Source organism: Dipodomys ordii, unplaced genomic scaffold, assembly GCF_000151885.1.
Source record: "Dipodomys ordii isolate 6190 unplaced genomic scaffold, Dord_2.0 Scaffold41, whole genome shotgun sequence".
Lineage (NCBI taxonomy): Eukaryota > Metazoa > Chordata > Mammalia > Rodentia > Heteromyidae > Dipodomys > Dipodomys ordii.
In genome coordinates, this window is record NW_012267257.1 from 6,486,720 (window position 1) to 6,514,026 (window position 27,307).

At 35.7% G+C, this 27,307-nt stretch overlaps 1 protein-coding gene across 1 annotated transcript in view; it reads left to right on the top strand.

Annotated features, from left to right (window-relative positions):
- Fgf10 (fibroblast growth factor 10) overlaps positions 1-12,865 on the top strand; it is a 69,686-nt gene extending 56,821 nt beyond the window's left edge. Inside the window, exons 2-3 of the mRNA XM_013018572.1 lie at positions 10,617-10,720; positions 12,668-12,865. Coding sequence (XP_012874026.1) covers positions 10,617-10,720; positions 12,668-12,865 — 302 coding nt within the window. The remainder of the gene's footprint in view (positions 1-10,616; positions 10,721-12,667) is intronic.
- Positions 12,866-27,307: the final 14,442 nt, after the last annotated feature.

Genomic DNA, 27,307 nt, shown 5'->3' on the forward strand with positions numbered 1-27,307 from the left:
ACTCTATTATATATCAGCTATATGCAATACTACTGTCAACAGGTAAATGTGTGACTATGTCTCTTTTTGTCTGTAACCTAGAGTTCTGCTTTCTTTCTTTACCAAATGCATGTTTTGCAATGATAGGGAGTCTCTATAGGTGTTGGAGATAAAACATCCTCTGTATCTTAGTGTCTGACTAAACATTGGCAATCTCTAACCAACAGAGCCATGACCTTCTCAAATATCTGGATTAAATTTTCTCTTTCCAGAAGAGGCTAGCATTTCTTATTATCAATATCATGAGTTACCAAAATCCACTATATAGCAGGAGATAAAATAAGTCCGTTTTACAGTTTGGCAAGACTATAAATACACAGATTGTCCTTGTATATAATAATTTCAAAATGTACATACCAGATCAACATACTTATGCTCCTTAGTAATTATTATAATCACCTGCTTTCTAACCATGGAAAGGTAAGAGGCTAATTATGTGCTATTCCACACCAGGTTGAAGGCTTGCCAAACTTGCAAAATATATGTGAAATTGGACCCTCTCAGACTTGTTCTACATTAATATTTTTCTACATGGAACTATTTGCCCTTACTAATTTATAATTTATGAATCATGCAATGCATCAGGTGGGACTTTTTTCTTATGGAAAACATCTCATCAAGGTGCACTTTACAAATCCATTTTACCTAGGATTAAGAAGAAAAATTCTATATTATAATTAGTTACCTTAAAGAAATTCATAAAGTTAGTGAATATGGTTGGCATTTTACTGTGCTGTCTTTACATTAACTGTCTGGATGCTCATGGACATCAGTGCTGGAAACATGTGATGAAGTTCCTTTCTACAGGAACTTGGCTAAGCCCTTCTGTTTCTCAGAGTCTCTCGCGTCATCTATTACAGAAGAGAATGGATAGGAAGCACACAGTGTCTATATTTCTTGAAGTTCTTCTCTAACTCAACAATTTGCTAAAAACATAGTCTTTTCTTAAGTTTTAAGTATTTTCAATGTTGCCCACTAGAAAAAATTATACAGTGGAATTTCATTATTTTCATTCATTTTTGAGACTCTGAAATCCATACTTTATTAAATTAGCCTGACCAGAATTTTTAATAGGGCCTAGGAGGCTTTCAAAATGTTCTAGAAGTTAACTTTGGGGTGAGAAAGAAAGTATGGCAATCAGTTATTTTCCAACACTTCCTTATCAGAACACTTCCAATTTAGGGACTCTTGCACTAGTGCATGGTAAATTTCAAATAGTATGTGGATTTTTTTCATAGATTTTCCTTTATTTTCATATGGCTGATGTATAGAGCTTTTCCTATACAAAATAGCAGAATTTCCTTCCTTCTAGTGTTCAATGAAAAGAGAAGCCGCTCAAGGGATCTCTTTAGATTTTTTTCCCCAAATGTGAAATTCAAGAGTTACAATAACAATAGTGTTGTAGCTAAATCTGAGGTGTGACTAGGATCCATGATAAGAAATCAGGATTTCTAATTTTCCAGACTTTTTGAAGCATTTCATGACCTAACAAAGAATGTGGAGAGAAACGAAAAAAAGAATAAATAGTTTTATAAAATTTTAGAAAACTATATCTTCTGAGAGAGCAGAGTGGTTGCCTTCACAGGAAGAAACATTTTTAAGAGCCGGCTCTTTTCTCATGGCTCTGCTATCATTTGAATGAATCTCCCCATCTTTTTCTAGTTATCTGCGGTTTTAAGACTCTTCAGTTATGAGCTATTTCCCACCCTAAATCCCATTGCAGAATGGGTCTAATTGTCAATGATCATGGGTGACACACAAGATTTTCTAGGTACTTACATTTCCAAAAAACTAGCAAAAGAACCATCGCTCACTTTGTGAGTTAGTTGAATTAGTATATAGTATAGGTTGTTATGAAGAGTCACAAATGACTGCTTGCTCTAGAAAATGTCATTTATGCCTCATTGTAGATACCTCCTAAAAATACAGATTGTAATTGTTAGGTTTTTAAAAAGAGGTTCCCAAGTAAGAACCACACATGCACGTGGTATTCAGGTAAGGGGTAGGTTTATTCAGTAGACCTGCTGGGACCAAGCCAGGTTGGCACTCCATGAGGCTGGCAAAGAGGGCATCTGGCCATGGCCTAGGCCTTATCTAGGGGAGGGGAGGGGAAAGGTGTGACCAGGTAAAGGGAGGTGGGACAAGGTGGGAGAAAGGTGTGGCCACATCAGATCCAGATGTGACCTCAGCAGATGTGGATGTGACATCTTCCGGGTGTCCCAGTTGCCTAGGTAACACAGGTAATGGGTGGGGTCTGCTCACCATCCAGGAGTAGACCTAACAGTAATATTTGAAACCAGAGTACTAGTTCAGTACTGATAAATATTTGAGTATTATTCACACATTTTCATGAACTTAAGTAGACTAAACTTCCTCTCCATTAGTGAAAAAAATAAATTAGATGACCATATGCCAATATTAACTGAAAATGATCACTAGAAGACCTGGATTCATATTTCACTTGGAATTAAAATTCAACGAGAAATTGGTCTTGAACATGATTCAATGATTTATTTACAAATTTAGAATAGTGTCCCTAGATTGTATTGCAAGTTTCTCATGCTTTTAATAGTAGGTCAGTGACAATTATCAAATGACAACATCTGTTAATCAAGTAAAGCCTGGAATTAACAAGTGCTTTAGAATTTACTATTGTCCTCATCAATAAGCTCAAGCTGACCACTGAGTTTATCTTGAGACTTGAATAACCATCTAGTTGATCTTCAGGAAATTAGAAAAGACGTGTTTTTCTTAATTATTTATGGAGAGATGGCAAAAATTTTTCTAATTCAGGACTGGTTTCTATCTATGATTCCAAGTCAATGTCAAGGGCATCTGAAAGAACTATGGCAGATAGAGAAACTAAATAGCTCTACCACAATACACTCAAAAGGCAGCTAAGGTCTGTAACAGGCAGGGCAAGGTGGATTTGCCTTAGATTAATGATCAGCCTACTCTGGTATACTTCTTTTAAAGATGAGATCATTCCAGAGAAAATACATTCTTTCCACCCTGGGTAAAGAATCATGGATAAAATGAATCTCTATTGCTTTGAAGCAATTTCATGACAATGAATATCACTTTAGGGGGCCATAAATGCCTTTCAACACAATTAGCCCTTTCAGAATGTCTATAAATGTAGCTGAAGACCCTTCAGTTTCCTTCCACCTGCAATTCTACGCTCTTATTAAGAAGAAAAATAACACAGATTCTGATTGATGATCATCTATTGCAAGTTTTTAAAAACCCTGACCATAAAATGCATCGTATATATTTGTACACAAATTCCAAACTTCTCCTTATGTTGGTGTCAAGAATCCTACAGCTGTCAAAAGCAAACAAAAGAAATCTCTTCCTTTCACAGTTTTAAAAAGCAATGTTTAGTGGTAGATTGCTGCCATTATTTGTGCCTCTTCCTGTTTGTGGTTCTTCTCTGCACATGTTTCTGCCAGTGTCTTTTCCCATCAAAGCCTCTGACTGGTAATGCACAGAGCAGTGTGTGGTCCATAGACCAACAAATTCAACACAGTCTGGAAATCAATATGCTAGAGCAGCTAATTCTATAGCTCCCACATAGATCTACAAAGTCAAAGATCTAGCAATCTGTTTTTAAACTAGCTTCCAGATGGTTCTGATGCAAGCTGGAGTTTGAGAACCACTGGTATAAATTAATTTATCACCATTCTGATTCAACAGGTAGTAATACATAACAAATACCAATGTAGGCTGCACACTGTGCTGTGAGCCACATGCAATTAGTCCCAACTTGAAAATGAAAGACTAAGACACAGGAAGTATATAATCCACTAACCTAAGCTAACATAGCTATTAAGTAGCTAAGCTGAGATTCAAAGTGCTTTAGAACAGCTATTACTTACTTTCTTCCCATTTCCACTAACCTCCTTCCTAATTTCCTCGCATAACTTTACTTCTCCTTTAAAAATTTGAAGAAGTGGCCAGGCATGGTGGCTCCAGCTTGTAATGTTAGCAACTTGAGAGGAGGAGATTGGCAGATGGAAGTTTGAAAATAACCAAGAAAGAAAGAGAGAAGAAAGAGAGAGAGAAAGAGAGAAAAAAGAGAGAAAGAGAGAGAAGAAAGAGAAAGAAAGAAAGAAAGAAAGAAAGAAAGAAAGAAAGAAAGAAAGAAAGAAAGAAAGAAAGAAAGAAAGAAAGAAAGAAAGAAAGAAAGGAGAAAAAAAGGAAGGAAGGTAGGTGTGGGAACAAACAGAAGTTTGCAAGACTCCAGTGTCAATCAATAGGCCGTTCCTACATACAATTAATGTAAGAATCTGGGATTTGATTTTTTAATGAGTTTTATTTCATTGCTCTGTTATACAAAAGATTTGAAAGTCTTATCGTTTTCTTAAAATTAACCTTAAGTATTTGTACAAAAGGGGTTTCACCTGAACAGGTCAGTTCATGAATACAATGCATCTTGATGAATGTCACTCCTTTTAAATTTCTAACACTTAAACTTTGTCAGGCACATTCAGACCTTAGTAGGGAAGAAAAATGTTCCCTACAGTTAGGGAAGTAAAAAAATAAAGGGTGTATGTGTGGGAGGGGGAGGCCATAGACTATATGGAAAGAAAGGCTTTCAGTGACCAAATCTAGAAGCAGTGTCCCATTACTACTGGGTGTGGTCCATATGTGGTCCATATCCAGAATGCCATTAAGCACAAATGTAGTTAACAACCCTGGGTAGCTCTGCAGGTGTTTTCAGATTACAATCGAAAAGATTAGTTTGGGAGTCTGATTACAATTTTGGAGAAGGAGAGAGGGCTTTCGTTTTTAGGGTTAGGATTTATATATTTCAGTATACTAATCTTGATACATTTCAGTACAGTGACTAAAGCTAACAAACTATAGAGCATCATAATCTATTTTGAGTTAAGAGAAGTAAGTTGTAAGAGAAAAATAACGGACATGAGTGGTTCTGAACTCATGAGGCTCTAGGTATATGGTATTTATAATCTGCTTTGTTAAATGGCAACTCTTTTGCACAACTACTATAAGATAATTAAACAAAACTAAAGAAAAACCAAGTATATGTTCTCATCTAGAAAAGAGAAGGCAATTTACATGGAAATCTTGACTTTCAGGTTATTCCATGTACAGAACATCTGCTACTAGATAAGAGCTGATTTCTTTTTAATGTGTGCTCCAGTACTAGAGCTTGATCTCAAGGACCAGACAATCTCCTTTAATGACTAGCACTTCCACCTTTTTTTCTCATTAATTGGAGATAAGAGTTTCTTCAAGTTGTCTGCCTGGACTGGCTTTGAACCAAGATCCTAATATCTCCGTCTCCTGAATAGCTAGGATTACAAGCTTGAGCCACTGGCACCTGTGTTTGTTCCAACATATAAGTTTTTGTGGTTTTTTTTTAAAGTTATTTTTGTACTTCTTAATAGAATTACAGGGGACTTGCTGAGAACTGTCATTGGTTTTTTTAACCTTTTCACAGTAAACAGTTAACTATGGAGCCACATTTAATTATTGAACATATTATGTGCAATGTGTTGTTTAAGATATTTCCAAACAAAAATGAATAAAAGTTTGAAAGAAAAAAATACACAATGTACAACACAAATCACTCTTTTTACAAAATAAGACATGAGTCATATAGAAAATGGTCTACTAATTTACTAGATGATAAACAGTGTCATAGAAATAACTTACATTTTATTATTATCACTGTATTAAATTTTAACAAACACAATCCAACAACATGTATTTTGAAGCAGTATCTACTTTAGGTGAAGTACTTCTTGTCTGTACAAGCTGTTACAAATCTGAGCCTTAACTCTTAACATCGCTTGTCACCACTTTCTATCTGGTCACCTGCATTCTAGTTGGTAAGCCAAACTTCTGTTTTGTTTTGTTTTTTTTTTTCTGAAAATGTCCCACTGTCTCATGTTTAGGATTTTGCTCATGCTTTCCCACCTTCCCCACTGAACACTTCTTACTCTTCATATTTCATCTTAAGTCTCATGTCCAGTGATATGTGTGTGTTGGCAGCCCAGCTTGTACAAGCTGCCTCATCATTACTCTAGGTTTCCTTGTAACATGTTTTAATCATGATTCTCTGTATATTTATCTTCTTGTTCACAGTAAGTAAGATGAATTTCCAAAACCAAAACCACATTTAATCTGAGTTTGCATTCTCAGTTTCTAACACAATGCCTTTATCTTCTTAGGTCCTCCCCCCCTCCCCCCCGCAAAGTTGTAAAGTTCGTTTTCAACATAGCGTCTTGTGCATCTCATCATTACAATGGGTCATCCTGTATCCTTATTTCAACATTTTATTATTTCCCTTTCCCTTCCCAAATTAGAAAAATGTATATACAAGATGCGGGGCACCAGAATCAAATACAGTGACAACAGGGGTTGTACCATGGGAGAAGAACATACAACCAAAAAAATCACATAGTACATAGATTGTCAAAACCAAGAGATTCATATTTTGAGGGACAATCACAAAAATTCATTATTTGAATATGTCTTTAAATTCATAGGGAACCTTATTTGCATGAATGAAAATTTCTGTTATTGATGATAAACTGCTGGGATATTGCTTTCTTTGAAAAACAAACTGATTTTGAAATTATATCACTTTTAGATAACTGTAGAGAGAGTCATATAATTTACTGGAAACATTGGGAGCTTCAGTATCTTCTTCATTCACTTTCTCTCAGGAAGCTCTTGAATGAACATTGAGTTTTATACCAAATATAAACCTAGAAAATTACAGGCTACCCATGTAAAAATCATCAGACAACATTCCAAAATGGAGCTCCATTCCAAAATAATTTTACAGCAAATTAGATCATCATCACCAAAGAGCAGAGAACACTGGAGAAATTCCTTTTGAAAAAGTAGAGAAGTCTTCCAGTCTCAATCCTTCAGAAAGTCACATTTACATTTGTAAATGTTTAAAATAAATATAGTCACTGTCAGCTGGGAGAATGTGGCCTAGTGGTAGAGTGCTTGCCCAGCAGACATGAAGCCCTGGGTTTGATTCCTCAGTACCACATACACACAGGGGAAAAAAAGCCGGAAATGGTGCTGTGGCTCAAGTGGTAGAGTGCTGGCCTTGAGCAACAGAGCTCAGGGACAGTGCCCAGGCCCTGAGTTCAAACCCCAGGACTGGCAAAATATATAAATAAATAAATAAATAAATAAATATAGGCACTGTCCATGACCTACAAAATCATCAAAGTATAACTTATTGATATATGGTGCACCTAAAACTTGTTTTTGGAATGTAAGGGGGCTATAAATCACCTAGGTATTTCTTTTTCCTTCTATCCTTTTCCCTTTCCTTTTTTCCTTCCTTCCTTTATTTTTCTTTTTTCCCTTCTTTCCTTTCTTCCTTTTTATTTCTTTCCTTCCTTCCTTTCATCCTTTTTCTGTATTGGGGATTGAACCCAGAGCCTTATGCATGCTATGCAAGAGCCCATATTAAGACAGTGTCTTCCCACCTAAGCTACAAACAAACGCAAACACAAAACAGCATACAGATGTGTTTGGAGCATCACATAATGCCCTGTGAGATAGAAAATATGTTATAAATTTAAAAAATCCTTTTCAAGTTAGCCTTATCCAGGTAAGTTGAGTGATTCTTTGGATACTAGTTTCCATTTGTGATAAAATAGACAGGTTCAGGGACTTCTTAGCTAAATGTGATCTACCTTATGCAGCCTCAGTGAAGGATTTGGTAATATCTAAATCATAAGCTTCTATTTTTAAGTAAACTCAATCTTGTTCCTGTATCATAATCATCACTTTTCATTTGCTTCATTTTTTCCTTGGCTAAATTATTCCTCATTGCTGTCTTTTCTGTGTATTTCCACTTTGCAGTTTAGTGACATTATGCACTTGCTTTTTGGGTAAAACAATTAGGTAGTACCCTAAATATTTAATGCCAGAATTCAGCCTCCTGCCTTGCTCTGTATCATGTGGTAAGACTTTAGGACTTAGACATTACTCTTCATGACATAGCAACATGCATTAAGTCCTAATGTGCGATCAGTGTGGTTAGACAGTTTTGCAAGAAGACTCACTTGCAGAAATAGGAAGGAGAAGAAAGGTATTAAAGAGAGAAAAGCGAGAAACTGAGAGCAAGACAAGCTGAAAACCAGAGGCTTAGATGTTAGGCCAAGCATAATGCCCTGTAGCACCACAGAGTACTGTAATACATCATATCACCTGGTATCTTCTAGTATCTTCTGCCTGTTCAACTGGAATTATACATAACAATAACTCCTTAGAGGGTTACTATGGAAGTTAAAGAAATATTTTAAAAATACTTTAAAATATGCAAATAAATGTGGTATATGTATTTAATGGTAGAAAGCATAAAAGCTAGGATGGATTACAATGAAAGCAATGGCCAGTATGAGGAAAGGACTGCCAAATATAACAATGTTGTCTTCTTCACTCTTCAAAATTGTTTTATTAGAGTTTACAACTAGAACAATGTACTTTCTCTGTGCTAGATCAGACACTTTATATAGGATACAGAGAAAGAATATTCCACAGCATATAGTCTTGGCCCAAGTCTCTGATTAGGCTTTGCAGTTACAAAGTGCTAGCATTTCCATTAGTCCAAAAAGCCAGCTTGTAAAGAATAAGATGCGAGTCCCATCGTAAGAGGGTGCTACTGTGCTCCTCTGGAACGCATATGAACATATGTAATGTTTAATACAGTGTTTCTCCTGCTAGGTGATACCTGAAAAGTTATAACTTGTGATCATCTTATGGAGTGTTGTCTGTTCTATTCAGGATTTACATTTATATGATGAAGTTCCAAAATGTAGAACTATGGAGAAAAACTTCCCTCTAAAAATGAGTGAGATCCTAAACTCTCTTTAACAAGTTGCATGCACTGTCTCATTTATCAACACTAGATTGTGAGAGAGAAGTTACTATGGTGCCCACTTTGTAAATAAAATTGAGACACAGAGACAGTTCTGTGATTTCTCCTGTGGTCATTACTAATAACACATGCAAAGCCAGGGGTCAAAACCAGATCTTCTGGCTCCAGAGTCCACATGCTAATCGTGCTGCTACTTCCCTACCCTACCTTTCTAAAGAGTTGTGAAATAAGTGGTTTTCATTACTGAGATTTTCTTAACCTGAAACTTGTGGGCTGTTTGAGCACAATGTCAAATGCTTTCCCTAAAGCTATCTCCAAACTGTTCCGACAAAATCATCTTTAGACGCACCAATCTAAACTTTTCTATTAAAAGGGAAAGGACCTGCTTGTTAGTTACTAACTCCATCAGTTTTTCCCTCTTTCTAGAAAAAAAAATTTCTGCAATCCAGGTTATTGATTCTGTTATTTTAAAGACTGTGTGGATTTTGGAAGTAATCAGTCTATATCTCAGAATGTCCACACGTTTGCCAAAAACGAATTTATCAGTTAAGTATAGCCAAGAGATTTAGTTTATCTAAGTGTCCTACAAAAGAAAAATAGTTTACCAATGTTTTTACAGATTGAGGTAAATCTGACATATCATTGACATATGCTATGGATTTAATTTAATACCATAGTACAGATGTGGGCTCTGATAAGGGTTTGTGAAATCTAGGCTAAGATGAGTAAAGTTGTTTCAATATTTATGGGGTTTGAAAATGCAGAGTTAGCAAAGGAAGCATTTTAATTAAAACAATATTTTCCTGTATATGGAAGGGAATCCTTTTAAAGCTTTACTACTTGTTCCCTGGGTTTGCTTGAAATACTGGTTAGGTTAGGGTTGTTTTTTTGTTTTTTGACACATTTAAACAGGTTTGCTTTCCTTTCTTTTCCCTCACCCCCAATTTCTTTTAGCCTTTGTTTCTAGAGCTGAAAAAATACACATAATAGATTACAAGTGTTTTCTTTTTGTCTTGGTCATTTATCTGTCTTTTCAAGTAGGTGTAAAGAGAGCACAGAAATAAGAGAGACAAAAGGTGAACCAGGCTGGGAAGGTGACTCAGTGGTAGAGTGCTTGCCTTGCATGCATGAGGCCCTGGTTTTGATTCCTCAGCACCACATAAGCAGAAAAAGCCGGAAGTAGTGCTGTGGCTCAAGTGGTAGAGTGCTAGCCTTGAGCTGAAGAGCTGAGGAACAGCACCCAGGCCCAGAGTTCAGGCCCTACGAAAAAAAAAGTGAACCAAAAAATGCAGCAGTGATAACTCACTAGACACTATGTTGAAAATGAACTATATACAACTTGTAGATGGGGATGGGAGGGAAAACTGGAAGAGAGCAAAGGAAAGAGGTAAAGATGTTTGACAAGAAATGTACTCATTACCTTACTTATGTAACTGTAACTCCTCTGTACATCACCCTTACAATAAAGTAAAATAAAGTTAAAAAGAAAAGAGGGACATTGCCTAAAAGGAAATTCACTCCTTCCCTGACATATGTAATAGAAACCACTCTGTACAAAACCTTTTTAATAACAATGAAAAATTCTAATATATATGTATGTATACATATATAGTAGAAAATCAATTCAGCTGATTTTACTTTGTCAACTAAATTTGTACAATGTTTACAATCAGCCTTTTTAAATTATATGTTTTAGGTATCCTGGAAATAACATCAGTGGAAATTGGAGTTGTTGCCGTCAAAGCCATTAACAGCAACTATTACTTAGCCATGAACAAGAAGGGGAAACTCTATGGCTCAGTAAGTATTCTGCCCTTTTTTTTACAAAATCCACCACACAAAACCATGGCCACAGTTTGGGAATGTTTATTCCACACATTGGAAAGCTTTGTCATTGTTCTATTGCTGGTAAATAGAGCACAATGGACAGATCTTTTGAGTCTCAAGGGCCCACACAGCAGCTTATCCAACTCTACCACACAGGCTGCTGCTGGCGTTTGTGAATCAGATACATAGAAGCATCTGGTCAGATTGGCAACGGAGCTGCAGAAATGTTGGGGAAGAAGACTCTGAATTGAGTAGGTTGGCGGTGTGTGTGTGTGTGTGTGTGTATGTGTGTGTGTGTGTGTGTGTGCGCGCACGCGCACGCGCGCGCATGTGCTATTCTATAGCTGAAGGTAAAATGGGCTTATGTTTTACATTTTATTAAAAATCAGAAATGAGGAAGTATACCAAAAAACACATTGTTTTGTATGTTATTCAAGGAAGCCTAAAATTCCTTTTTTCTAGACAATAATCATTAATTTGTATTGTTCTTGAACATCATCAATGGAAAAATATTCTATACCATTCATTGCAGGCACTATGCTGATAGTGCCTGCAAGCAATACCAAGTATTAGTATGTGTGAAGTCCTCTGCCGCCTGCAGTGAAACTCACCCCAGTTCTCTTATGGTCACATTTAAATTAACAAAGAGCTAGTTTAGAATTAAAGTCATTAACATTGCAATTGTAATAAAAACTGAACTATAGACAGTATAACAATTTATCTTGCTCTAGACATTCACACAATGAGACAAAAGGAGGATATTCTTAGGAGAGGATCACAAAGGCTCAATAGCATACGTATATGATCAAATAAAATGATGTTTATTGAAATGAACTCCAAGCAATGGAAACAAGAGATTTTCTTGTTATTTTGGTTTTGGTTTTGTTCTTTTGTCTCCGTTGTCACTGTTTTTGTTTTCTGTACCTTTTGTCTTGTTTGTAAGTTCATGTATACTTTGGGGAGGATAAGAGGGAGCACAGAAATGGTGGGACAAAGGGTGAGCCAATGCAGCAGTGATGCTCACTAGACACTCTGTTGAAAATAAACTATACAATTTGTGGGGGAGAAGGTTGTAAGGCAAAATACTGGTACAAAAAAAGGAAAGAGGTGACACTGTTCAAAAAGAAATGTACTCATTACCTGACTTACATAACTGTAACCCTCTGTACATCACCTTTATAATAACAATAAAAAATTATCCATTTGCTCTTTTGTGAAGAAATATGTTAATTAAGTGTATGAACATCTACCTGCCATATGCCAGATACTTTTGGACATACCTTTGATAAGGCTTAATTTCAAGTAATTTAATATATGTCAACATGTTAACAATTATGAAATAATTACATAACCCATACTTGTTAAATACAAGGAAGACTTGAGAACAGCACAGTAGCCCTGTGGTAAAGGTAGGAACTGTGCTTTAGTCTCTTAATTACTCAAAGGGTGACATAACTTGACTGGTTTGTGACCGTAGTTGCATTTTTTATCCCAGTCTCAGCTTGATCAAGGAAATGCTAAATGAAATAAACTTTTTATTTCTGGGTTCCATTCTAGGAGGAGTATCTAAGCTAACTATTAAAGTTGTACTACATGTTGGAGGCTCTATACCAATATCAATGTGAGGAAATAAAACATAGTTCACTTAAAACTCGTGGTTTTGCTCACCTGAAAGCACTAATTCAAGTCTAAAAATGTGTATATAATACTGACTCAGTAATATGAGCCATATGATTTCAAACACATAATCTATTTTATGATTAGGAGTTTTACTCTACTGTGGTTGACATTACCTATTAAGCACACCACTTGAGTAAAATGACAACTTGCAGTCATACTTATGGACATGGTGGTTCTTCAGATGGTTTGTGTCATGTCGAATCCTCACCTTTGGAATGAAATATTGTTTTTCCTTTGCAGAAAGAATTTAACAATGACTGTAAGCTGAAGGAAAGGATAGAGGAAAATGGATACAATACCTACGCCTCCTTTAACTGGCAACACAATGGCAGACAAATGTATGTGGCATTGAACGGAAAAGGAGCGCCCAGGAGAGGACAGAAAACACGAAGGAAAAACACCTCAGCTCACTTTCTTCCGATGGTGGTTCACTCGTAGAGGAAGACAGTGTTGGTGGATATCAAAGGCTCTTTGGCCAAGAACAGTTACTATTCTTCATGAACGTAATAATACTGAAGGCAAACACGTCACAGACATCTGCTCATTGTAATGAAAGGAAGCCTTTGGAGATGTTTTTATTCACTGCTGACGTACCTATAATGTTCTTTTCATTAGCTCTGTGTCATGCCTTATAACCAAGATATAGGCAGATCGAATGAGATGGAAATTATTCCCAAGAGAACAACATTGTGGTTGAGTATTTTTTTGTCATATTGTCGTCATTGCTGTTCGATTGTTTCTGTTTGTTTTTATTTTTTACTTTTTTTTTGGTTGAGCTTTTGTTTTTGAAACCTCTGAGATAGAACATGAAACAATCTGCTGAATGATCTTCGGGAAAGTTATTTATGGAATACGAACTCATATCAAAGACTTTCTTTGCTCAATCAAGCCTAGTAATTTGATGAGCGGGAAGACATGCAAGCATTTACTGGAAAAGCACTTGGGTCATACCATATACATAGCCAACCAAAAGAGCTTAGAGTGTGGTACCATGGAAGAATTGGATAGGCGTTAAAAACATAACACATTAGGGTGAAACTGTTCTAACAATACAAATAGTATGGTATGCTTGTGCATTCTGCCTTCATCCTTTTCTATTTCTTTCTAAGTTATTTATTTAATAGGATGTTAAATATCTTTTGGGGTTTTAAAGAGTATCCTCAGCAGTTTCCCTCTGCCTTACCTTCTGTTTTTTTTTTTCTTCAACACACCACATGCATGTTCACAACAAAGTATTTAAAAAGAAAAAAAAACTTGGCAGATGCTTCAAAAATAGGAGATGAAATTAGGGAATCAGTCCGAGTGCCCCATGTGCTGTCAGTCGACTTGATTTCCACTTCTGCAATAACAACCATTGGTGATAAATATGGCAGTGTGCCACCATGGCTGAGTGAGAGATGTCTGCCAACACTTAACAATAACTACTCCTCCTGAGGTTTCCATTCCCAAAAAACAATAGGTGAGAAAAGATAAGCGTTTCTCTTTCAATATATCACTTCACCTTGAAGAATATACTAAATGAAGGAAAGGTTAAATATATTTTAGTAGCCTGGTCTTATGAGTTCCTAATTTTTTTGCCATATGTCACAGCAGTAAGTGGTGAAGAGACTGTCTGCATATATAAGAACTTTTTGTAAATCCCACATAATGAATCCCCCCCACCCAAGGAGCCATCAAGGAATTTGGTTTGAAGTATAACTGCCCCAGGGGCTTAACCTGAGCAAATATATCCTGGTATATGTGTAATCATATACAGAAATCTGTGCAAGTCGTATGATCTAGTCTTTACAAAACCAAATAAAACTCACTTTCTGTAAAGTTAAAGAGCTTTAGGAGGTTCCATAATATAACCATATCAAACTTCATTTTGTTAGAGCAGGTATAGGAAACAGTACATAAGATTACCAGCCATCACCTTGTATTCCACTAAATAAATGCATAAGCCTTATTTGCAGTGTCTGTAGTGATTTTTAAAATGTAGAAAAAATATTATGTGTTCTAAATACTTTTAAGTGATAACTATAAGACTATATTGATGCTGCAGTTCTATCTTCATATCTCTTGTTGTTGTTTTCTTTTTTAAGTCTGTTTATTGTTTGGACACCGTATTTTGGCACAAGGAAAGGAATCACCAAAATATGTCTTTTTTTAACTAAATTTTAACCTGGACAAAAACTGGTGTATTGTAATTCTCCTATAACTTCCTTGTACCAATAGTTAACCAGCATTTCTATTAAATCTGTCATTTTAAAATTAGCTTTATTGTGAAAATTTCCCACAAAATAATACCACAAAGGTCAAAATTTTATAACTCCTTTTAAAAAAAGTTGACATTTCAAAAAATATATTGGAGGAACAGTATTTTGAACTAAGTTGTGTTTTGTGATACTTTGCTTCCACCTTTCTTTGTGACAAATCGGACACTAAAAGAAGTTGAATCTTTTTGTAGTTGGATACTGTAAAATTTGCTTGGTAATTATGTCTGAGAGCTGTAATGGAATGCATTCATATGGGAACTAGGTACCCTTTTCTCTTTTATTTTAAAGTAATAATTGCACCTGACACAGAAACAAGGACCACCCACGGCCAAAATTAAATGCTTGGTGAGACACATGTGGTATTAGATGACCACATCTGACAGCAAAGAGGGCAAAAACTGGATTCTTATTCCACATAGCCATTTAGATTACTAAAGAGACTGTGTATAAACAGTCATCATTACAGTACTTAAGACCCTAAAACAGCTTCTAGCAAAATGTATCAAAGCTTGCAGTATCCAAAATTAGAATACAGTTTCCCCCTCTCTCCCACCATCCTCCTCCTCCACATCCATCCCTTTAGCGATAGGTACAGAAACAGTTTGGTAAGGAGAAATAAGATTCTTCTGCATTTTTTTAATGACACCTTTGATCAATATTAATAGAGAATTCTGGTCCCTTTTGCAACTACTGAAGGAAAAGAAGTTTTGTTTCAGAATGTCATAATTTAAAATAAATAAATAAATTGGGAGTTCTTCCTGTATGGAAAGTGTGGGTCCGAGCCCAGAGATTGAAGGTATGTCAACCACAAATGTGTGTCCATGTGAGTGTTGGTCGTGAGGAGACTCCTAAGGATAGAGTTACTTCCTTCTCCTACCTCCCAAAAGGCTGAACAGTATATAGTATGTTACCTTTAAATAAAAACAATAAAAAAAAGCTCTGGGAAAAGAAAATACAAATATTGTCTTTGTTTGTTTTATCAGCCTAAAACTCTACCTGGTAATAAAGCAAGAAGCTGGAGGGTTGTGTGCATGGCAGGATGTGGCTAAATGCCCCACGGCCACAAACAACAACAACAGAAAAAAATTACTCAAACATTTGTAAGGTTTCTGTAATGTTTTACATGTGTGAGTCGGCTATCCTGACTCTAATAACAACCAAATGCTTTCAGTTTGCCTAAGCATTTGGGTCCCCTCGTTTACACAGTGGATAAAGAAGAATGAATTGAAAACAAGGATGGCTTGGGAAACAATGAAATGCTCTTGGAACAGAGCCAAGAGACAAGAGATGGAAAAATACGATTCCCAAGGGATGGACCAAGCCAATGAATTCGATTTACAAAGTGGAGAGGAAAAAAGCTCATCAGAGTGCCAGTTATTGCCATCTTGCTCTATCAAGATGATAGACATGATTTAGATGTTTCAGTGTTAACACTGTATATTAATAACAATTTAGATGCTGTTAATTTAGGATTTGATTATTCAGTGAAATAAAATTAACCTTTGGCCTCTCAGTAAGTTAAACATGGTCTAAATAAAGATACAGGTAGGAAGCTTGAAATACTTCAGAGGAAATAATCCCATATGATAAAGCGCCATACCCATGAACCAACAAATGTCGATAATGAGCTCTTGTCTATTTGCCTAGACAGGACTTTTGAAAGAAGAAAATGACCTCTTAGAAAGATAACAGGGGCAAAAGGGAAATTCTTGATTTCTACCAGAACTGGACAAGGAACCAACTAGGATCTGTTCCCTCTTATTTCAAACTGACTTTTGGTGCTTGGCTGATGCTTGCTTCCAATTTACTTCTTTCAACTTCCAAACTCAAAACCTTATCAGGAATGAGAGCTCACAGACCAACTCTAGACTAATCACTATGTCGAGAGGTAGATCAATCTTCACTAACATATCCGTCAAGAGGGAAGGTAGAGATTTTGGTAGCCCAAGGACTACAATGAATGAAAAACCATGCATGAGCATAAAAGCAGTGGCTGGCAGGTGTAGAAATGGAATGGCTTTAGCTACATCTGGTCAAAAGAGCTCCTGACTTATATTTACTTTTATCACATTTTTACCAGTTCCAATAATTCTCCATATGGTCAAATCAGAGAGAGTTCAAGTAATTTTTATCATTTTATGCATTTTAATAAAAAAAGATTACACTTATTTTGATTTAATCCTAGAATAGGGCTCCAAATACAAGCTAGCACACCGAGGAGCTATAAACTTTATAAAATGATCATTGGGTAAGTTTTGTTGAATAAAAGCCTATCCGCTTTGCCTTATTACAATGTGATGTTATTAATACTTCTATAAGTTCATCCCAGAATATGCAATAGTATATTCAAGTATGCCAATATATAGAAAATTACATGCCATTAGTTTGTTACTTGGAAAATAAAGGGAAAAGGAAAAAGAAAGTCTTGCTCCCTATTTCTGTTATATCTTGTATACATTCATCATAAAACAAATAATTAGCATTTCTGTTTCTTCTTCCAGACTAGAAGAAAATAAAACACTAAATGCATTTGTAAGTGAAAAAAAATCCAGTAAAAGCACATTTATAAACATGATGTGTTAGTTAAGATAATAATGATCAAACTAATGCAATCAAAGAAACTGGTCTCAATTCTATGTGCATAATAATGAACAACAAATCATGATAGCAGCTAAGGGCAAAAATTCTGTACTCAGAGACAACTCATATGTCAACCATACATGCATGTGGCATGTATTATTTTGCACATTTTACTTTATTTTATTTTTCTTCACAAAAGAGCCTACATTCATTTCTTGGTGTAGGCAATTATATCCTCTAAGATGAGCACGGCAAATGAAGAATCAAAACATCCTATGTTCCTCATTACAACTGTAAATTGAACATATGCCTTCATACATCTTCGGCAGTGACCCCAGCTGTAGAATAACCAACTGCAGTATGGCCTTAGCCCTCTTGAAGTTTGGTTTTAATTACTTTCTACACATCTTAAATGTCTAAATCATCTTACAATTTTCTAATTTATTTAAGTTATCATTTCTGTGGTCAATTTAAACTGCTGACAATGCAAATATTCTCAGAGAGGTCTTTCAAGGGGAAGTAAATTAAAAACAGTGTATTGTGAAGTATTATAAATTTTCAAAAAGACTGTTTTTAAATAGCTATGGAAAGCATTAGAGTTAGGGGTCACTTATCAATTCAATTCAACATTGAAAATATTTTAACACGTGGTATTTAAATACCAGACTTTTCCATAACCATTTCTGATGTCATGAATCAATATGTTCAGGGTGGTATTTATAAATCAACATCTGTTAAATGTATTCAAGGAAAGTTTCTGTCTTCAAGGATTGTTCTAACTGAGAAACATTGAAAGATGATGTTGCATGTAAATAATGACACACACGGTATCTTAGTTTTGTCCTGCTATATTGAATACTGGATAGAAAATGCATTTTATAGCTTACTCTTATGCAAGAAACAAATGAAATGAAGTAGGAATTTTAAGCTATTACCAGCAATCTTTCCTCCTCCTCTTCCCTGGAATAAGCTTACTTCCTAGAACATAGATGCTGGTTCCTACAAAACTCTCACAGGCACTCCCTGCAAATACAGTCATATCACCAGTTAGGATACAACATAAGAGTTCTGGAGAGACAAACACAGTCTACAACCAAGCACCACATGGGTAAGAAGGAAAAGATCAGTGTTCCTTGGTCAGGCCAGATGTTTCTTACACCAGTGATGGCAACTAAGAAGGAAGTGTGGTACATTTTCCCTCACTGCCCTCAGAAGGATCTAGCCCTGTCAACACCTTGACTTTAGACTTCTAGCTTCCAACGCTGTAAAATAGAGCTGTTGTTCAATTCATCTAGGTTGTAGCATTTTTCTATAGAAGCCTAAAGAAATTGGTAGATGGCCTATAACTTAAGACCACAGGATTCACCGTTCAAAAGATATACGTATGATAGATCAGCAGTCACGATGCTTTCAGATCAGCAAGAACTTCTATACCAACAAACCTTAACATGCTTGTAAGACATTTCAATGTCAACCACATGTAAAATTTTGCTCAGACTCCCCTTAGCCAACCTATAGATTTCTGTCCTATTTCCATAATCATGTCTTTATGTCTACCCTCAAATTTATTGCAGAGTTTGCCTAATGCAACTCCCCCAAATATATTTTAATGATTACATTTGACTTGTTTCAATACACAAATTAGATGAATTCATTGTAGGCAAGAAAGTTTAGTGTGGAATAGATACCCAATTGGGGGTTTGATTCTTGAAAATACAGAACTTTTCTGTTTCCTAGAGGAATAACAACCAAAAAGTCATCATTAACCAGTACATAGTTTATAAATTTATTCATGTAAGCCTCTTCTAATTCTTGATTATGTGTAATTTGTATGAATAAATACATCTCATAGTAGTTATTTTACACAAACATACTTGAGACTACATAATGAAAAAGCATTGCTAATCAGACTATAACATAACATCTATATTAATAGACTTTATTTTAGAAATTTAAAACTCTCTTAACTAACTTTTACCTCTTTCCAAATCATGTTTTTGTCCAAGTGACTCTAGTTCTATGCATGAATAGGCTCCTGGAATCACAATAATTGTACATCCTACCTTGTTTGTTTCAATAGCAGAATCACCTTTTGAATACGAATACATAGTTGAGTTAATTCCTTTCCTGTGAGCCTACTCAACACAATTGCAAGGTGCGTAAATAATACCTCCCTCCTCTAAAACTTTTGTAAATCCACCCACAACCAACAGTATCTAAAACAAAGGGATGTTTCTGTTATATACCAAAATACTATCTTTAGTAAATATACCTGTGTTTTCCAAACCTCTCTCCTAACTTATTTCTTTTAAAATGTTACATAAGAGTTATCATCTCTTTAGGTTTAGCACTGAAATTTCTTAATCACCGTTCAATATCTTGCTGCCATCTACTTTACAAAAATACAGAAGATGTTCTAGGAACAAAAAAATTATAAATTTAACAATATGTAGCCTAAAACCTGAGTAGTTTAACCAAGTACTATGTTTTCAAACTGTATTTTCCCACAGAAGACTCGGTATCAGTGCTCTCTTCTGCTGAGGATACTGAGTCTCTGCATGGTAGACATGCAGTCTTGTTCTGTGCACTGCAGAATGTTTGGGTGCCAGTCTCTCCACTCGCAACAGCTAAGAATGTCAAAGCACCTTCTCAGCATTAAGTTTTCTCCAAGGATGTGCTCTATCTTCTCATTTACTCCAGCCTGTTCTCACTGCTAACTGTTTTCTAATCTTCACAATCTTGGGTTCTCCTTTGGATGTGATCCTCTGTTGTCACTAATTTAGACTGATTTGGAGTTAATGTAATTATCAGTTCACACAAAAAGATATTTTATGAGCAAATATTTGGGTATCATTTCATCCTTGTGTGATGAAATCAATAATATACAGGATTTATATTTCACCCTTCTTTCTTCACCATCTGAATCTCCAACTTCTTTAGTACTTCTAATATTTAAACAAGAAACAAGCCAACGAGATCTTCTGCCAGATCAACTTTGCTACAGAAATAAGATCACATTGGAAGTCTCAATGCTAAGCCAGTCCGGCGGTTATCAAAAAAACACAGGATTCAAAATATCACAAATGAGCCAGTGGCTCAGGCCTGTAATCATAGCTACTCAGCAGGCTGAGATCTGAGGATCACGGTTCAAAGCCAACCTGGGCAGGAATGTCCATGAGACTCTTTGTCAATAAACCACTAGAAAACCGGAAGTGGCGTTGTATCTCAAGAGCGCTAACCTTAAGCTGAAGAGCTGAAGGACAGCACCCAAGCCCAGAGTTTAAGACCCACAACTAACAAAATAAAAATCACAAATGTATTGTGAGGTACAATGTGATCCTTCACCACAAAATTTCCTCCAGGTTTCTATGCTGTCTCCACTACAGCAAATTAGCTGAAATGTAAGATTTCTATCATCCCATTTTAACATCTTAATTTTAAATACATTTTCACTTTGAATTGACACATAATAATTGTATCTATTTAAAAGATACAGTGGTATTTCAATGTGCAATGATCAGGTCAGAATAACAGACAACTTGCACATTTATTATTTGTGTTGGGAAAATTCAAAATGTGCTCTACTATTAACTGTGTCAACCCTAGTTATCCTAATGTGTTACAGAACATTAAAATTTCTCTTATCTAACTGCACCCCAGAATCTACTAATCATCCTCTCACCACCTCTCCTAAACATTTCCCAGATCCTAGTAATCACTGATCTATTCTCTAATCCCATGTTGTAGCTTCCACACATACATGGTAGCATACAGTACTTTTCTTGTCTATTTTATTTTATTGTAAGGGTGATATACAGAGGGGTTACAATTACATAAGTAAGGAAATGCATATATTTCTTGTTGAACATTGTTACCCCCAGTATTTATATTTCTATATCTTATTCCACTCAATCCTAATTTTATAAACTACAAGGGAACCCAAGTTCATTTTCATTCCTAGAACTCTCTGCTAGGTAAATAAAGCAGTTTTCCAAATTCTAACATGACTTTTCTGTTCATTATCTAGCATTCTACAAAACAAAATAAAGCAATACCATGTCCATTATAACCCAACCTGCAATTTTTTCAGAAATGTAATTTGAAAGATAATGAATGTGTTTTATTTTAACAACACTTATCTCTTTGTTGATACTTTTTGGAAAGCATAGCATGTGCTTTGGAATCAAAGAAACTTATTTTAAATTCTGCTTCTGTGACTTTAGAAAATTGATCTCATTTAAGGTAAAAATGAAGAATAAACTGCAATCAAAAACACCTGGAAGAGTTGTAACAATCGGAAGATATCATACTTGTTAACGATTTTGTTTAATGCCTGGAGAGTAGTGACTGTTCAATATATACCGGTTTTCTTCATTTTCTGGTTGTGTATTTATTTAAAAATTTCCTAAAGTGATAAAATAATAACCTCTCATCAAGCTTCACATTTACTCAAGGTATTATTTCAAGTTTAATTTACATAGTAATTCTTTCTTCTCCAACCAATATTTCTATGGGTATTGACTTGACCATCATTTTCTAATAAAGTTACTCTCTCAGCACGTTGGGTTACTGTGAGCTGGGCCAGCTCATGAGGAGGTTCTTTGTTCCTGACTCACAATGTTTCCTCATGGGAAGACGGACTCCCTACAGCCCAAAGGCATACTGGGAAGCAAAGATAGTATATTAGAAAAGTACTCGACATGAATACAACCATCTCAACTCCGCTAACGAGGTGGCATCGCTACCAGAAAGTTGAGTTTACAATCCAGACAAGAGTGACATTTTCAATTGCTCTCTTGAGAGCTGGACACCAGTTCTGACACTTGTCATCCCAGCTACTCAAGATCCTAAGAACAGGGGGATTGAGGTTTGAAGCCAGCCTGGGCAGTCAAATCCTCAAGTTACAAAATAACCAGCAAAAAGCCAAAAGCCAAAAGCAAAAAAAAAAAAAAGGCAGGATGGGCCGTGGCTGCAATGGTAGAATACCAACCAACCAAGTAAGACCTACAAGTGTGCAGGGGTGAGTTCAAACCCTAATTCAAGGCAAAAAGCAAAACAATAGCAACAGAAAGCACTGTTACCTTGGAAGAAGAGCTACCTATTCTATGTATTATGTATTTTATATGCTACCTATATGCTACAGAAGTTCCTCTTGTCGAGACAAGGGCACCTTTTCTACTAAAGCGGCTTACACGTTCACTGCGTGAACCACATCCAGTGGAGGCTTTTCTCTGGATTTCACCAACCTTTCTCTCTTTTCTACTGGAGATAATTTGACACAGTTATCCCCTGCTATCAACTAGACATTTTTTTAATCGTCTGTGTCATTTCAACTTTTACTTTTTCTCAATTCTGTTTCCTTAGTAACTTCCTCATCAATGATGCCAAGAACACATCACAAAACTTCTTACATGAGGATTTCTGTCTCAGAGTCTGTTTACTTGAACTAGCCATAAAATATCCTGTATGTGCAGTTTGTTTATAAGGTGGAGATACTTTGAGTCTGTCTGGAGTTGCTATAATAAAATACCTGCAACAGGGTAATTTTTTTAAAAGCCTTTTTGCAGTTCTGGAAGCAGGGAAGGTCAAGCCAAGGGAGGATCTTCTTGCTGTATCATCCCATGATGGAAGACAAAGGAAGAACAAAAGACAGGAAGGAATCTCACAGCCTCAAGACCTTTAATAATCAGAAGTATTTCATTCATGAGAACAGCACTCTAGTGACCTAAGTACCTTCCAGTAGGCCCCATGTACCAACAGAGGTACATTGGGAATAAATTCCCGACACATGTACTTTGAGGACACAGTTAAAGCATTGCAGGGACTGCTTGACAATTAAAAAAAGAGTATTTAGCTACCTCTGCAGGATGATCTTCTCAATTCTGTTTTACATATCATTGTGAGCTAGTAAATACACTGAAAAAAGACCTAAAATTGCACAACTTTCTTACAGCCAAGTGACAAGGGAAACACTAATTCTTAGGACTGACTTGGAGAGAGGCAACATAGGAGAAGAAGAATGGATGTTTGAGGCTAATGTCAGACTATGAGTTAGTATATCTGCCAATATCAGGTTTAGGTAAAAGAAAAATCTCAATTCTTTTCCTTTTATTTAATAAAATCCCATTGAGAAATGGCAAACACAGTTGTATTGCAAGAAACATTTTTACACACATATTTGCTGGGGTGGGAGGAAGGTGATATAATGGTAAAATTAGAGGCATATAGAAGTATATAAACTTTGTTATGATGATTCATTTAAATCTATCACAAGTCAAAAATTATCAAAGGACAGTCATAGTAAATTCTCCAAATATTTTTCAACGTATGTGTTAGTATTTGCAATTTTTTTGGCACAGAAAAATCACTGATAATGGTTTGCTATTTTTTCCCAATAAGCTGTGTTGAAATTCCATTACTGAGAACCTCAAACATCATTATCCAAGACAATTCTCTATTATTATGTTGGAAGCGGAGCTTAATTTTAGGTTTGCAACTCCAAATCCCAACATGGAAGTAAATGTCAGAGGACAGTCATGCAATAAGATCGGATGCTGACGTAGGTGACGCTAACCAGATGTTTCTCTAACCGTTACCATACAGCGAAAACCACTCACAGAAACGAGGTGGCAAACTTCTCACAGTCAGATGTCACTGTGCATTGTTGCTTAGCATATTAGTATATGCCAGTTTTTGTTCCAATGAACACACCCTTACCGCCTCTGAACAAATCCAAAGTATAAGTCAAGAAATATTTACTTACAGAGTAATTGGAGTCCTGAGATTGAACCAGGTACCTGGTATGCTAAACAATCAATACATCATTGAAGTATATACCTCCAAAAGGTGTGTGTGTGTGTGTGTGTGTGTGTGTGTGTGTATGTGTGTGTGTGTGTGTGTGTGTGTGTGTGTGTGTCAGTGCTGAGGACTAAGAGTGGTCTTATGCTCCTAAGCTTTCTTACTCATAGCTGGCACTCTACCACTTGATCCATTCCTCCAGTTTGGAATCGTGCTGAAGATAGTCTCTTCCATATGAGCTGGTGTCAAATCAAGATAATCTAGAATTCAGACTCCTGGGTAGCTAGGATTATAGTCATAAGCCATGAGCACCCAGAAAACTAAAGACATTTTTAAAGAAAGTAATAGGACAACTCATATTGTCAATAATAATACAATCCAAATTCTAACTAAAAGTTAAAGGAAAAAGTTGAAGCTGGGTATGGTACTACATTTTATAATCCAAGCACTCAGGACTTCAGTTTCAAGCCTGCCTGGACCAAATAGTAAGACCTTGCCTCAAAAACAAAGAGCTAAAAATCCAGGAAATAAAATCCTTGATTCATCTCCTAAAATGTCATCAACATCATTTGTTTCCCCAGTACATTCACACTAACTGCTTGCCATCTATGGAATATATAAAAAGAAAAGAAATAGGAAATAGGAATAATGTTCTACTCATAAGTGAAGAAGCAAAACTAAAACTGATGAAAGAACTAGACTAACACCTCTCAGTACCTCTGAGATTATTATATATTGTTTATAATATATAATGTATATTATTTATATGAGCCTCGGTCCCTGTTGGTATTCCTTAATGTCAATACCCTATGTCCAGGCTGAGATAGTAAACCATTTCTTTCCAGACAGATCCATTCTTTTACTTCTCAATTCCCAGTTTCAACACCCTGGTAAAGTCATGGCCAGAAATAAAAGCAAAGGTGAAAAACAAGAGCACTTTGAAGACACTGAAATCTCAGTGAGATAAAGGGAAGTATCCGTTTAATGGAATCAGGGGAAATATTTCCACACCACCCACCAGTCACATATCAATATTAGACTGAAAAGCTTTTGTTTGTTTGTTTGTTTGTTTTGTCAGTCGTGGGGGCTGACCTCTGGGCCTGGACGCTGTCTCTCAGCTCTTCAACTCAAGGCTAGTGCCCTACCACTTAGAACCACGGTGCCACTTCCAGCTTTTTTCTGTGTCTGTGGCACTGAGGGCCAGGGCCTCATGTAGGTGAGGCAAGCACTCTACCATTGAGCCCACTTCCCAGCCCCTAACCTGAAAATTCTTTGAAAGCAGACTCAAACTCAGACTAAAACAAGGGGTAGGGCTGATCACAGGATATAACTATCATTTTGACTGAGAAAACTGGTAATAATATATATTTAGTTTACCTCGTATGTATAGTGTTTCTTTTCTAAAAGTTCTAAACCCTCCTTTCAATAGTTAAATTTCCTATGTTTTTTTTTATTGGGAAAATACTGTACAGAAGGATTGCAGTTACAGGAACAAGGTAATGAGTACACTTCTTATCAAGCATTGTTGCCTTCTCCTTTGTTTTTCCCCTACCATCCCTTCTTTCACACTTCCACAACTACACTCCTCCCCCACTCCCACCTAAATTGTAAAGTTCGTTGTTCAACAGTGTCTTATGTATATACATTTAACATCATGTAATAATTTTGAAAATGTTTTAATTGTAAAATGTGTCTGGGTAATTTTTCCTATGATATCACTTTAGTTTATATAACATACTTGCATAATGATCAAAGTACAATAGACTACATATTTTATTAGCATATATGATTGTACAAAGGTATTTCATTTGATATTTACCTCAGCTAGGATAGTTTCTGATCTCTAAGTACAATTAAGGATCAAAAGTTTTTGATGTGGATTAAAACATACATATGGTTATTTTATAAATGGCCAAAGGAATTCTTTCTCAAAAAGAATAAAATTCTATCCGTATTTTATAGGTTAGCAATGAAGTTTCCATCTGAATTAGAATCTAAATGTGAAAAAATCATTAAATCCTTTAGAAATAATTACAAGAGAAATACTTTATGACCTTAAAATCAGAATTTCTTTAAAATAATACAATAAATCCATACAAAAATTTAAATCTTTTTCATACATTCGAGAGAGAATTTGATAACATGTTAGAAAGTTAAAAGATACCCCAACTCTACAGTTTCTCTTTAGTTACATGTTGAAAAGATCTTTTGATTTGCACACAAAAGAACTTGTACATGACAAATGGTATCTCTGTGTTCATCAAATGTTAGGAAAATCCTCAAGAGGCATGAGTTTAAGGAGAAAGAAATGTATGTTATTTTTCATAAAACAGAATGTAATGAAGCAATCAAAACTGCTGGACCAAGTAAAAATTTGCACAGAATTATGTTTTCTCTCATATGTGAATGTTAGACCTAAAAGATAAATGTATGTATGTGTGTGTGTGTGTGTGTAAATACACAGAATCATTTGTAATTGAGTGAGTGTTGGAAGCAATTTCAAGGGAAGAAGAGAATGCTAGAGTAAGCAATACTGAAATATATTGCATACTGCATCGATGGATGGAGACAGCAAAACATAACTCACTGAAAGCTATTGCAATATTTGATGTAATAGGGATGGTAAGGTACAGTAAGCAGGGTTCCAATCTGATTATGGTTTTATGTATACATTTGTGAAATAACAAGATGAAACCCCTTTGCACAACATAGTATACACTATAGAATAGGAATAACAGGAATGTAAAACAGGTGCTGTTTGGGTGGGGCTACTAGTTGGAGGGAGGAGCACAAGTATAAATGATGGAAAAGGATGGCTGTCCTCAAAATATGCCATTTACGTGTTTGAAAATGGAGCACTAAATCTGACACTAATTTGGGAAGGGATGGGGAGAATAGAATAAGGGACAGGGATGGTGGGGGTAAGTTTGATCAAGGTATGATGTATAAACATGTCAAGATGGAACTCTTGTACAACTAATTGATGCTAAAGAAAAATGTGGCAGAAAAGAAAAGAGAAAGGAAGAGGAGAAAGCTATAGGATGCATTATTTTGAGATTTTAATTGAACTATTTGTAATGCATTGGTTAGTTAATTAAGGGAGTCCCCCCCCCTTTTACCAACTTTAATTTGAACAAGTTTTCTACCTTTTCTTTTCATAAATATTTTCTTATTTTAAGCTATATTTCAAACATGTCAATTACCTTGACAAATTTGATCAAATGGAAACTCCAACCTTAAACTT